Here is a 14707-nt window from a genome sequence, read left to right as displayed (position 1 = left end):
TGTGATCGCAGGACCCAGCACCACAGCCAGCACGCACGAGATGCTCAGATCCCATCAGCCCAGTGGGAACACGCAAACACCCTCCCACCATCACCCTCCCTTCAGCCAGCCAGCATCTCCCTGGGGACCTGGGCATGACTTAGAGGTAAGTCCCTCGGGCCGATAGCAGGGAGGGGCAGGCAGATGAGGCACCATACCTGAGCTGAGGATGGTAGGCCGGGCCTTGTGGGGCCGGGACCCTGTCAGGGAGTTGGTGCTACTGCCACCGCTGCTGGTCCCACCGCCCTTACATGTCAGCTGCAGGGAGGAATCCTGGCCTGGGATGGAGATGGACTTGGCAGTGGACGGCGGCCTTGGAAAGACAAACAGGTATGACTAGGGTGCCCCACTTCAGGACCAGATGAAAACAGAGGACACCAAGAGTCCCTGTTCCTCCACCCCCAGTGCCCAGGACCGGGCTCCCATCCATTCCCCAGGCCTGTGCCAGCACTCACGTCTTGAAGCAGGGGTCTCCAGAGAGCAGGAACATACCAATGGTGACCTGTGGCAAGAGGAGCAATCAGCCATGCTCTGGCCACCCACGGCCTGCCCAGGTGCAGGGCCCCTGCAGCCTTTCAACTCTGCCTCAGAAGGGCTTGGGCTCCAATCCTGTCTCTCTGCCCTCTCCTGGCTGGGAGGCTCTGGCAAAGCCACCTAACTTCTCTGAGCCCAGTCTCCTGTGTGGAGGACAGAGATGGTACCAAGGCCTGACTGGCGGAGCAGAGGGGAGGGCGGTGCAAGGTGAGGCCTGGGCTCAGCCCTGCAACTGGCAGAGTTAGTGGACAGTGAGCTTCTCCAGGACAGAGCCACACACTCACCCCTCACCCTGTGTAAGGGGCACAGAGCTCAACCCAGCAGGCAGGAGAAGGAAGGGGGTCTGGCACGGCAGGTGGTGGGCAGGGTTTGGTGAAAGTCTGATGAATAAAGCATGAAGCCATCGCAAACTTATTCACTTGGGCAAAGATGTCGGCAACAGCCCAAATGTGGCAAGATTTGGACCCTAAAATCTAGGCTGAGATGGAGTGACAGGCAGAAGGTGAGTGGGTGGGAAAGAGGGGCTCAGATCCTGGGGCCACCACTAATGAAAAGGTGAGCACTGGGTTGAGACTTTCTACAGCTTCTCTACTCGGCCATGAAAGCAGCCTAGACAGGAGGTGACCGCCCCAGGCTGTTGATGAGGGGAACCAAGACTTGGAAAGGGGAAGTGACTCCTAAGATCCTGCAGACAGGATGTGGGGGAGTTGCCCTTAAACCCAAGGCTACCTGGCACCCAGACTCCCTTGATCCGGCATGAGGTGCGCAGGGCTACTGTGCCTGTGCTTTTCAGCCTGACTGAGGCTGAAAAGCTCCGACTCCCACGACAATCAGTCTAGACCCTTTCTGGCATCTCCAGTTCCCTCTGCAAAGGGTTTAGGAGGCCCCAGAGCCCCTGCTCACCACCTCCTGCCCACCACCTCCTGCCCAGCTCTGCTCCAGATACAATAGGGTCTCCCTGGGTCCTCTTGCAGAGGGGGTGTTACAACAGCCTGTTTTGCCAGCCAGGTGGAAGGGTATGGAAACAGAGGAAGAGAGGTGTGCTGGCGGTGGACACCTGGACATTGCTATTCCCAAGAGGCCAACAAGGCATCTGCCTGGGGGGTGGGGCTGCCCTGGCCATTGGAAACCTGCCCATGCCTGCCCTGGGGCCCTCAGCAGCCACCGTTTTCACTGATAATCCACTGGGGGCCAGGCTAACGCATGTCACTTGAGGCAGGGTTAGGAGCTGGGCCAAGGAGTCAACTAGCTGGGGGTCAGGTGCCAGTTGTCTGTGATTCCAGGCAAATGACTTAACGTCTGTGCCTCAACTCCCTCCCATTTGAAGCTGGGACTAACCAAAGATACCACACCCCGTGGGGCTGCTGTCAGGGGACCACGAGAGAAAACAAGGCATGCAGTCAGCATGACGTGGACCCATTGCAAATGCTTGCCAAACCTTTAAACAGACTGTCAGGGCCCCTCCCTGACCTTTTCCTTGGGGAAACTGAGGCCAGCAGCTGAGCCAGGCCTCCCTCTGATCATAGATCTGATTCCAGGGCCTGCATCTTCCCGATGTCTACCAGGTCAGGTAAGGCCTGCATCTTTAACAACCCTCCACAGGGTTCTGATGAGCAGCCCGGTTTGTCCCCACCCCTTCGTCGGGGTGGAAGAGGCGGCAGGATCCCTGGTACCTTGAGGATGGAGTTGTCCTGACGGGTGTTCTTCGTGTCATATCCCTCGAGCAGACAGCAGCGCCCCGTGGAGCCCGACCCCGCAAACTCGGCCAGGTTTAAATCAGCGAAGCCCAGCTAGGAGGTAAGAGGAACGTGTGGGAGGCTGAAGGGAGTGTGGGCTCCTGGCTGGCAGAAGCCCAGAAGGGGTAACTTGGCAAAGGTGGGGAGGGAGACAGACAAAGCCCCTGGGCCTGCCCTACAGCCCCAACTGACTGCTGCATAACGGGGACCCAAGGACAGAGGCCCTGGGTCTGCGGCACCAACACGGCAAAGCCAGGAGCTCACATCCCTGAGCTGCACAATGCACCCTTTGTGCCACATCCCGGCATGCACCGGGACCAGTGCGCCTGACATGAAAGGACACTGTTGTCTGTGACACAGATGCATTGTTCCCTGGGAAACAAAGCCGGGAGCTGCCAGGCCAGCAGGCAGGGGAGGAGGGAAGGTCTGTAGGAAGTGGGTGCTGGGGGGAGTGATGGGACACCCCCACAGGGGTTGGGAGGGCAGGGGCACTACAGAATGAGCAGGAACCCCAGGGAAGGCACCCTGGTAGAGGCCAGAGTGAGGGGCTGCTGGGCAGAGCTCAGGGTCTGAATAGGCCCTCGGGAACTCTGGGCAGAGGAGCAAGGGATGGGGAGGGAAGTGGGAGAAGGAGCAAAGAGGGCATGCACTAAGAAGGCCCTGTGGATGGAGGCCAAGTCTGCTAGGCCTGGAGGGGAAACTGAGGTTGAGACAAGGTGGTGCCGGGCTTGGGGATTTGGAGGACATCTCTGGTTCCCTCTGCAAAGGGTTCAGAAGGCCCCAGAGCCTCTGCTCACCACCTCCTGCCCAGCTCTGCTCCAGATACAACTGGCTCCAAAGAGATAGATAAACGAAATGTTTGAACCAGTGTTTGAACCCAACAGAACCAATCAGGGATAGGTGTCAAGTACCTGCTGCCTGCAAGTCTCTACTGCAGTGTTCAGGGCACACACTCCAGAATCAGGGAACTGGATTCAGATCCTAGCCCTGCCATGGACTCAGACTGACCCCCATTTTACAGATGAGAAAACTAAGTTCAGGGAGGGAAAGAAGCTTGCTCAGGGCCAAACAGCTAACCCAACAGAAACAGGACTGAAACTAGACCTGATCAGCACCATGTCCAGCCACTTCTCAGGGCCTCAGTTTCCTCCTCTGTATAATGGGAGTAAAGCCTGAAGTAGGAGTTCAGTTACACAACAGAAGGGAGGGGCCTGGCAGTGCCTGACACACGCTGGGTGCCTGGTAACTGTCCCAGTGGAGGCGAGATGCTCCCAGCTGTTTGCTGGTGATTTCTTCCCTGGTTGGGCAGCTGTCCTCACCCCTGTGAATCAGAAATTTCCATTCTGACAGCACCCTCCACAGCCTGGTTCTAGCCACCCTGCCCTCCGCTTCTGGAGAGGGATGTCAGCGCCCCAGGCCAGGGCAGAGTGCATGGCCCAGCTGGCTGAGTTCCTGAGCTCCAGTCAGTGGGAAGGGCCGCACCCTGTATAGCACCTCCCTCGGGTGAGAGGTGAGGCGAAGGCATTTCCCCTCCTGGCTGATGGAGCCCACCCTCCTGCCGCTGGGCTAATCCCAGGAGCTGAGGAGGGGAGGGCAAAGTCCACCATGGAGAAGAGAGATGGAAGCCAGAGCGGGCTTATTCAAAGCCAGAAGAGCTGTCTTCTCCCTCTTTGCCCAGTAGAAAAGCTTTCATTAATACTATGTAGGGCTGAACTGTCTGTGGGTACAGTGAAACCCTGGTAACAACACACACTTCCAGCAGCAAGGCTGGCTGAACCATGTCACCAACCATGCCATGGGACACTGCTGCCATTGGAAAGCACATGGAAATCTGTGATAACACAAAAAGATGCCCAGGATGTATTAAGTAAAAAACCAAAAGCCACAAATCTGTGTACTTGTGTATTTATTTATTTATATATTTAGGAGACAGAATCTCACTCTGTCACCCAGGCTGGAGTGCAGTGGCGTGATCTTGGCTCATTGCAACCTCCACCAAACCCCAGGTGGCAAGTGATTCTTGTGCCCCAGCCTCCCTAGTAGCTGGGATTACAGGAGGGCACCACCACCCCTGGTCAATTATTTTTGTATCTGTAGTAGAGATGGGGTTTTGTCATATTGCCAAGGCTGATCTCAAACTCCTGAGCTCAGGCAATTCGCCTGCCTCAGCCTCCCAAAGTGGCAGGATTACAGGCCTGAGCCACCATGCCCAGCCATACTTGGGCGGCTGAGGCAGGAGACTTACTTGAACCCGGCAGGTGGAGGTTGCAATGAGCCGAGATTATGCAAGAGGCCTGGAGAGAGGAGAAGGGACAGAAACTGGCCCTTTTGCTCTGTGAACTTCTTTACCATTTGTATTGCAACAAGCATATGCTGCCTTTATATTGAGTGCAAAGGCCATCAGTAAAGATATTTCTAAAAAAGAACACATCTCAGGTAGTGCTAAGTGTCTCTTATTTGTGGCAGAGAGGGGGCTGGAGGCTTCCCTCCTGCCTGTCCCGTGCCACCCCATTCCATCCCACCGCCCCTTCACACAGCCCCTCTTACCTTGGAATAAGCCTTCCCGCCTTTCAGCTCCTGCACAGGGAGGGAGACAAGCAGCAAGTTGACTGGGGAATCCCAGGACCTCATGCATCTCCCTCAACCCCCCCAGATCTGAGGGGAGGAGGGCAAGGAGCAGAGCAACTCTCAACATTTTCCCCTGGGAGTGTGGACTCATTAGGGGAGAGGCCTACAGCCCAGCCCAACAGCCCAGCCTAGCAGCCCCACCGGCGCCTCCAGCCTCACCTTGCGCACAGACACGCGGAAGACGCAGGGGTCCAGCAGGCCGGTGGCCGGGTTAGCACTCATCTTACACACAAACGTGAACCTCTTTCGCCACCGCACGCAGTTCTCCTGCACCTCCTCCCTGCAGGCCAGAGGTGACAGGTGAGCACAGGCATGCACATCCGCGCCAGGGGACCCCATATGGTATCAGGGACAGGGAAAGAGCCCTGCCCATTGGGAGTGAGGCGGTGGGGAGCTTCACTTTCACTCTGTGTCACAAAGTACTGTAGCTATGTTTTCACAAGAATGTACTTGTGTAACTGTTGTTAAAAAAATAATAAACACCAGCAAAAACATAATAAAAATGAGATAAACACAAGGCAGGGGTGAGGGGAGCTGGGGCAGTTGTCCCTCCCCAGGAAGCCTGGCAACCTGCAGAGCCTCCCTCTGTACCCAGCGCTGCCCCCGCCACCTTGCTCTGAGACCTTGGGCAGTTCCCTCCACTGCCATTACCTCCTCCAAAGCCAGGCTCTGCCAACTGCCTCGTGATCCTCACAACAGTCTTAGGCTGGACTACTCAGCCCATTTCACAGATGAAGAGGCTAGGCAAGCTGCCCTGCACCTCCCAGCCAGTAGCTAGTAGAGCTAGGCCTGAAGCCTGGTTCCTCCGGACTCCAGAGCCCCCTTCTTCACCACTAATAACGATGGCAATAATAACAACAGCCGATGCCCACACAGCACTTCCCATGCGCCAGGCACTGTTCAAGGAACTTCATGGGAGCCAGCAAGCCCTGGAGCTTGCTCCAAGTGCCAGAGAAAGGTGCTCATGTCAAACCCTTCCAACCTCTGTCTGCAGCAGCCGCATCATCAGCCCGAACTCCACCTGAAGAAACTGGGAGCCCCAAGGCTAAGACCCTTGCCTGAGGCCCACCACAGGTAAGAGCAGAATGGGGATTAACCCAAGCAGCTGGACTCCAGGTGCGGAGACAGCGACTTGGGGCCTCAGCTTCACCAACACTAAGCAGAAAGCTCTGGTCTTCCAGCCTTCTGGTGCCTCCTGAGTTGGAGAGCATGACCGTGCTGAAAAATTGAGCACCCCTTTACTGGAGAGGTGTTTTGTGCTCTGGGAGTGAGTGGGAGCCGGTGGCAGGGCTCATCCAAGCCCCTCCCAACTGCTACGGGGGCCTTAGCAGGATCTGGGGGTGGCAGTAGCACGTGGTAGAGCCGAGCTCTGCATCCCCGAGCAGCTCCCCATCCCCACACAGCCCGCCTGGCAGAGCCCATGCTCAGGAAGGGGTGGCCAGGAAGGGAGGGGACAGTGTGAGAGATGTTATCTCCAGCTCATCCCACCTAACCACCTAGGGGACAGTAAGGAAGTGAGCTGAGGAGACTGGGTTAACTGCCAGATCGAGGCCTCAGGGCAGATGGTCTGAGAGGGCCGCAGCCAAGCCTCTCCTGAGCATTGGCAGGTTTGCTTTGCACGGCAGCCTTGTAAGGTGGGCTCTACGCCACCCATTCTACAGCTGAGGGCACTGAAGTTCCAAGAGAAAGCCATTCTACCCGCCACGCGAGCTCACATCCCGAGGGACTGGCAGGGCAGGATTTAAACCCAGGACTGTCTGACTTCAGAGTCAGGGCTCTCAGTCACCACATCGGCTCAGGGGCCATGGAGCACAGGAAAGTGTGGCAAGGAGAACCTGTGGCATTGTGGGGCCTGCACTACCCTGCTCTGCCCCTGAGGCACCACCCAGGTCTCTGAGTGCCAAGCAGGTACTGGTATGAGCCACTGCAGACTGCATTCACTCAGTGATGACTCAGTGTCACCAGGAGAGGGCGGGGAAGGGGTGAGTCAGGAAAGGTGACATTCAAGCTCAGGACAGAATGAGCTTGGGGAGCAGCCAGGTGGAGGAAACAGTTCCAGGAAGAGGAAACAGCATGAATGAATGTTTCCTTAGCCCGATGAAAGCCCCTAAGCCTCACTTTCTAGAGGAGCCCCCCCCAGGCTCCACAAGGCTTTAAGGATGTGACCAAGGCTTACTCTGTGCTCCTGCCAAGGCTGTGACAAGGGGCAACATGGCAGCCAGACCTGGGCCACAGCCGCACACTCGCTGGGGCACATCACCCCTGTCATGGCCGCTGTTGTGGGTGCGCTTAGTAAAATGAATCCTGCAAAGTGCCTGGCCTGGTGAAGGCTCTGTGATGACACCAGGGACCAAGGGAACTCAGTCACCAGAATGCACAGAGCTTGTTAGGAGGGTGAACTCCAACAATCCTCTGCAACCAAGACTGGGGACAAGCAGAAAAGGTCAGGGATGAAGACAGGGGAGGAAGGGACAGATCTAATCTCCGTAAGCAGGTGCCACAGGAATGGGGGCCCTCGGCTGGGGGCATCGCCTGAGCCCAGTCATGCTGGCTCCACTTATTCATTCATCCGTTCAAATGACTGAGCACCAGTGTGTGCCAGGCCCTGTTCTAGGGACTGGGACCACAGCTGTGACCAGCTTACATTCTGGTGGGAGGAGAAAGACGATGACCAAATAAACAAGAAAAATACATTGTTGTGGAAAGGAGGAACTAAAACTATATTAACAGGTGACTTGATCTTATACACCGAAAATCCTTAAGGAATCCACTAAAATCTATTTTATTTATTTTTTGAGATGGAGTTTCACTCTTGTTGCCCAGGCTGTAGTGCAATGGCACAATCTTGGCTCACTGCAACCTCCGCCGCCCTGGTTCAAGTGATTCTCCTTCCTCAGCCTCCCGAGTAGCTGGGATTACAAGAGCCCACCACCATCCCCGATGAAGTTTGGTATTTTTAGTAGAGATGGGGTTTCACCATGTTGGTCAGGCTGGTCTCGAACTTCTGACCTAAGGTGATCCACCTGCCTTGGCCTCCCAAAGTGCTGGGATTAGAGGCATGAGCCACCACGCCTGGCCATTATTATTATTATTATTATTTTTTTTCTGAGACAGAGTCTCACTCTGTCACCCAGGCTGGAGTGCAGTGGCACATCTTGGCTCACTGCAACCTCCACCTGCTGAGTTCAAGTGATTCTCATGCCTCAGTCTCCTCAGTAGCAAGGATTACAGGCATGCACTACCACACTCAGCTAATTTTTGTGTTTTTAGTAGAGATGAGTTTCTGCCATGTTGAAACTTTCGGCCAGGCTGGTCGCGAACTCCTGGCGTCAAGTGATCCATCTGTCATGGCCTCCCAAGGTGCTGGATTACAGGCATGAGCCATCATGCCTAGCTTAATACATGATTACAGGTGTGGTGGCTCATGCCTGTAATCCTAGCACCTTGGGAGGCCGACGTGGGCACAAATCACTTGAGGTCAGGTAGCTGTAGTCCAAGCTACTCGGGAGGCTGAGGTGGGAGAATCTCTTGAACCCAGGAGGCAGAAGTTGCAGTGAGCTGAGATCAAACCACTGTACTCCAGCCTGGGCAACAGAGTGAGACCCTGTCTTAAAACGAACAAACAAAAGAATAAAAATAAATATATAAAAATTTAAAAATGCATGAGTTCAGAAAAGTTGCAGGATGCAAGATCGATATACAAAAATCAATTCTTTATACATGTTGGCAAACATTTACAATGAAACGAAAAAAGCAGTTCCATGTACAATAGCATCAAAAAGAAAAAAAATACATAAGAATAAATGTAATAAAGTACAAAATACACACTATGGAAAACTAAAAAACACTGCTGAAAGAAGTTAAAGATCTAAATAAACAGAAAGACATCTCATGGTCACAGATTGGAAGACAATGTTGTTAAGATGATGATACTCCCAAATAGTTCTAAAATTCATCACGATCCCGATCAAAGCCTCAAGCCAGCTTCTTGACAGAACTTTGACAAGCTGATCCTAAACTTTACATGGAAATCCAAGGGACCAGAATAGTCAACACAATCTTTAAAAGTAAAACATAATCAAAGGATTCATATTTCTCTATTTCAAAAGATCTACGAAGTTACAATAATCAAGAAAGGGTGGTCCTGGGATGAGGACAGACACAAATGGAATACGACTGAGATTATTCTGTATACAAAGGTTTAGAAATAAACCTTCAAGAGAGACCAGCTTGGCCAACATGGTAAAACCCCATCTCTATTACAAGTAAAAAATATAGCTAGGCACGGTGGTGTGTACCTGTAATCCCAGCTACTTGGGAGGCTGAGGCACAAGATGGCGCCACTGCACTCCAGCCTGGGCGACAAAGGGAAACTGTCTCAAAAAAAAAAAAAAAAAGGAAACCTCACTTTTACAGTCAATTGATTTTTAATAATAGTGCCAAGATAATTCAGTGGGAAAAAGAATAGTCTTCTCAACAAATGCTGCTGGGATACAGGATATCAACATGCAAGAGAATGAAGGGTGTGTGTTTGGGGGGGGGCTAACTCATGCTATACATAAAAATGATCTGAAAAAGGATCAAAGAGCTAAGTATAAGAGCTAAACTATAAAATGTGGGAAAAAAAGCATATAAGTAAATCTTCATGCCTTTGATTAGGCAACTATTTCCTAGATACAATACCAAAAGCACATGTGATATAAGAAAAATATAAATATACTGAATGTCATCAAAATTTAACACTTTTAACTGGGCACAGTGGCTCACACTTGTAATCCCAGCACTTTTGGAGGCCAAGGTGAGAGGATCACTTGAGGCCAAGGGTTTGAGACCAGCCTGGGCAACACAACAAGACCCCATCTCTACAGAAAATTTTCAAATTAGCCAGGCATAGTGGTGCATGCCTGTGTCCCAGCAACTTGGGAAGTTAAGGCAAGAGGATGGCTTGAACCTAGGAGTTCCAGGTTGCAGCAAGCTGTGATTGCACCATTGCACCCCAGCCTGGCTGACAGAGGGAGAGACCCTATCTTAAAAAAAAAAAAAAAAAAAAAAGGAAAAGAAAAAGAAAAAGAAAAAAACCCAAGCCAGGCGCAGTGGCTCACACCTGCAAATCCCAGCACTTTGGGAGGCCAAGGCAGGTGGATCACGAGGTCAGGAGATCGAGACCATCCTGGCCAACATTGGTAAACCCTGTCTCTACTAAAATACAAAAAGTTAGCCAGGCATGGTGGTGCGCACCTGCAGTCCTAGCTACTCGGGAGGCTGAGGCAAGGGAATGAACTGCTTGAACCTGGGAGGCGGAGGTTGCAGTGAGCCAAGATCATGCCACTGTACTCCAGCCTGGTGACAGAGCAAGACTCCGTCTAAAAAAAGAAAAAAAAAGAAAAAAACCTTTTGTACTCCAAAGGACATCATCAAAAAAGTGAAAATGCAAACCACAAAATAAGAAAAAATACTTGGAAATCATATATGTGATGAGGGACTTGTATTTATAATATAAAACAAGCATCTACAACTCAATAAAAAGACAAATAATCCAATTAAAAATGGGCGAAATATCCAAATAGACATTTATCCAAAGAAAATACATAAGTGATCAACAAGCATACAAGAAGATGCTCCATGATTAGCTATCAGGGAAATAATAATCAAAACTAAAATGAGATACTACTTTACACCCACTAGGATGGCTAGAATCAAAGGTGAAGACGTAGAGAAACTGGAACCCCTGGGACCCTCATACACTGGCGGTAGGAATGTAAAATGATGCAGCCCCTTTGGAAAATAGTATGGCAATTCCTAAAAAGGTGAAACACAGAGTTATGATATGACTCAGCAATTCCACTCCTAGGTATATACCCTGGAGAAATGAAATGTGTCCACACAAAAACTTGTACACAAATGTACATCACAGAATTATTCATAACCAAAAAATGAAAGCAACCCAAATGTCCATCAACTGGTAAATGGACAAATAAAATGTGTTTTATGCATACAATGGCGCATCATTCAGCAACAAAGAGAAATGATACACTTATACATGCTAACCGGGGATTAACCTTGAAAACATGAGGCTAAATCAAAGCAGCCAGGCAGAAAAAAACTATAGAGTTTATGATTTCATTTATATGAAATGTCCAGAAAAGGCAAATCCATAGTGGCAGGAACTAGACTGGTGGTTGCCAGGGGATGGGGGATGATACGGTCTGGCTGTGTCCTCTCCCAAATCTCATCTCAAATTGTAATCCCCACGTGTCAAGGGAGGGACCTGGTGGGAGGTGACTGGATCATGGGGGTGGTTTCCCCCATGATAGTGAGTTCTCATGAGATCTGATGGTTTTATAAGGGACTCTTCCCCCCTTTGCTGCTGCTTCTGTCTCCTGCCGCCATGTGAAGAAGGTCCTTGCTCCCCCTTCGCCTTCCACCATGATTGTAAGTTTCCTGAGGCCTCCGCAGCCATGTGGAACTGTGAGTCAACTAAACCTCTTTCCTTTGGAAATTACCCAGTCTTGGGTATTTCTTCACAGTAGTATGAGAACAGATGAACATAGGGACTTGGAGGAAAAAGGAGTAACTGCTAATGGGTATGGGGATTTCCTTCTGGGTGATGGAAGTGTTCTAAATTTGGTTGTGGTGATGGTTGTGCAACCACAAATATACTAAAAACCGCTTAATTGTTCACTTCAAATCGGTATGTTGTATGGTATGTGAATATCTCAATAAAAAATAACTCAAATTGAGATATATCTCAAGTATATAAATTGAGATGTTATTTTTAATTATATCTCAAAAAAACAAAACAAACAAAACAAAAAAAACTCTTGAGGTAGGTCAGATAAATAGAAAAATGGAGAAGGGCTGGGTTCAGTGGCTTAAGCCTGTAATCCCAGCACTTTGGGAGGCTGAGGTAGGCAGATCACGAGGTCAAGAGATCGAGACCATCCTGGCCAACATGGTGAAACCCCGTCTCTACTAAAAATACAAAAACTAGCTGGGCGTGGTGGCGTGCACCTGTAGTCCCACCTACTCGGGAGGCTGAGGCAGGAGAATTGCTTGAACTGGGGAGGTGGAGGTTGCAGTGAGCCAAGATTGTGCCACTGCATTCCAGGCTGGCACCTGGCGACAGAGTGAGACTCTGTCTCAAAAAAAAAAAAAAAGAAAAGAAAAATGGAGAACACCACAGGGAAGGGAAGGGAAGATGAGTGGGGAATGTAGAGATGAGCTGGGGCTAATTCAGGTGTGGGGTTAGGGATGGCCCTTAGGGCAGTGACATCTGAGCAAGGCTTAGAGGGAAGTGGGGACTGCAACCAAGCAAAGATGGGGGAAGGGCCCTCCAGGTGAGGGAGCAACAAGTGCAGAGGCCGAGGCAGAAACACACTTGGCATGTGGAAAACCAGTGCAGAGGCCAGCTGAAGAGAAGCTGCGGGGAGGTCGGAGGGGATGAGATGGGTGATGGAGCAGGGGCAGGTCCCGCCAGTCCTCAAGGGTGTGAGACGACTCTGCATTTGATTCTGACAACAGCTGTCTTGCCACCGTGGACTGTGGCTTAGGCAGAGGCTGAAAAGAGCCACAGAGGGGAACGGAAGGGCAAAGAGAGCAGAGACACTTCCCAGGCAGCCAGAGGAGGCCCAAGCTTGAAAGGGAGAAGGCTGGGGAGAAGCCATGGTCCTCATACTTCACCTAGAATTGGAAGCAGCTGCTGGAGGCCTGGGGAGGCAGCTCGGTGCCCTGGGCGTGTTGAAACACCCAATGGAACTGGGATTAGTGTCTGGGAACAAAAGCTGGCAGTGAATTGTGGGCTTTCTCCCATCCCTTCTGAGAGTGCCATGGGAACGCCAGCCAGGAAGCCTAAGGCTCATTGCGGTTCCAGGGCCAAGCCAGAGAAAGTCACGTGGAGCCCTCCTAGGCTCAGGTAACAGGCAGGTTTCCTCTCTCCACAGGAAGGGCTCACAGGATCAGCACTGGGCCTCCCTCTGGTTTCTACAGAGCTCTGAACAATCACCTATTAGCAGCCACCAGTCCCATGGGAAGAGGCGAGCAGCCTTGCCCTGGCCCATGGCCAGAGGTCATAGCAAGGGTGAAAAAAAACACAGCTGAAGTGGCCACCTCCTGAGGGCCTACTGTGTGCAGCCAGGAACTCTTCAACCCTGAAAGGTGACTGCTACCACAGCCTACTTTACAGATGAAGAAAGTGAGGCTCAGAAATGCTGCGTAACTCACCCGAAGTCACAGCAGAACTGGTCTCGACCCCAGCCCCATCTGTGTCCACAGCCTTTGTCACATCTGGGACACAGCTCTACAGCTGCCTCAGGGCCCACACTACCTTCCTCTCAGCCCTGGAGCACCTCTAGTGGGAAGCAGCTGGGCACCCCCAGGCAGGTGGCACGATGTCCCATGCAGGGGGCAGGGATCATGGGGGGAGATGAACGCAGGCTCAGATCAGGGGTTGGGTGAGGGGTGCTCATGACGAGAGGCGGGAATGAGGATGCCAGGCAGGCAGCCATGAGCCCCAGGTTGGGAGCTGGCCAGGTCAGGATTGAGGACATCTCAGAGCCTTGATTTACTCAGAAACCTTTTATTAAGCCCCCACCAGGTGCTAGGCACTGCTGAAGGCTCTGGGGACACAAGCAATAAACAGAGAAGACAGAAATCCCTGCCTTCAAGGGGCTTCTACTCTGGCAGTGGGTAGGAGACAGACAAAACCAGGCAAATGTGTGTTGGCTAGCCTGAAGTGCATCGGAGAAAAGGAACCGAGAAGGAGGCGGACGGTGCCCCGGCAATGGAGGCACCAGGGAATGAGGGCCAGAGAAGGTCTTCATGGGAAGGTGACATCTAAGCTAAGACTGAAGCGAGTGGCCACAGATACCTGGGGAAGAGCAATCTGGGCACGAGGAACGGCAAGTGCGAAGCCCCTGAGGTGGGAATGTGCCTGCCGTGTGTAAGGAGGACCCAGGGGCCAGTATGGCTGGGCCGAGATGGGGGGGCAGGAGTGGGACAGGGAGACTGGAGAGGCAGCCTTGACCCCAAGCCTACAGAGGGACTGTATGGCAGGGCAGTCCCCATGGTGTCCACTGGTCACAGCAGCAGCAATTGGGCAAAAATGGGAAGAACTGAGGACTGCTCTGATGGCACCCAGTGGGCAACGTCAGAAGGGAAGGAGGGGAGGATAGGCAAGCTGTGCTCCCCGGCAGGGAGAGACGGCCCATCAGACCCGCAGGAAGGTAACATGCAGAAGGGGATCTATCTATGTGACCCCATTTTAATTTAATTAATTAATTTTTTTGGAGACAGATTCTTGCACTGTTGCCCAGGCTGGAGCGCAATGGCTTCACTGCAACCTCTGCCTCCCGGGTTCAAGTGATTCTCCTGCCTCAGCCTCCTGAGTAGCTGGGATTATAGGCATGCGCCACCACACCCGGCTAATTTTTGTATTTTTAGTAGAGACAGGGTTTCACTATACTGGCCAGGCTGGTCTCGAACTCCTGACCTCGTGATCCGCTGGCCTCGGCCTCCCAAAGTGCTGGAATTACAGGTGTGAGCCACCGCGCCTGGCCTTGTTTAAAGTGACATATGTAAATGCCCACAAGCACAGAGAAAATGGGAGGTGTCCACATCAAATTGCAAATAAAGGCCACCTCTGGCCACTGAAGGGTCTGGAGACTGGGGTAGTAAAAAAGGACAGAAAGGATGAGGACGGAGAGCATGGTGCCCCCTTTGTTCTTCTTTTTGAGCAGGAAGTATCTGTTTTATTTCTTTTTTTTTTTTTTTTT

General features: G+C 52.0%; 1 protein-coding gene across 1 annotated transcript in view; it reads right to left on the bottom strand.

Moving 5' to 3' along the window:
* Positions 1–14707, bottom strand: part of FAM102A (family with sequence similarity 102 member A) — a 40191-nt gene that overhangs the window by 6927 nt on the left and 18557 nt on the right. Inside the window, exons 2-6 of the mRNA XM_017549041.2 lie at positions 5097–5217; positions 4857–4886; positions 2247–2363; positions 495–541; positions 198–352 (exon numbers count right to left, since the gene is read on the bottom strand). Coding sequence (XP_017404530.1) covers positions 198–352; positions 495–541; positions 2247–2363; positions 4857–4886; positions 5097–5217 — 470 coding nt within the window. The remainder of the gene's footprint in view (positions 1–197; positions 353–494; positions 542–2246; positions 2364–4856; positions 4887–5096; positions 5218–14707) is intronic.

Source organism: Cebus imitator, unplaced genomic scaffold, assembly GCF_001604975.1.
Source record: "Cebus imitator isolate Cc_AM_T3 unplaced genomic scaffold, Cebus_imitator-1.0 Scaffold216, whole genome shotgun sequence".
Classification (NCBI taxonomy): Eukaryota; Metazoa; Chordata; class Mammalia; order Primates; family Cebidae; genus Cebus; species Cebus imitator.
Note: the sequence above shows the minus strand (reverse complement) of the source record. Positions and strands in the feature narration are given on the sequence as shown.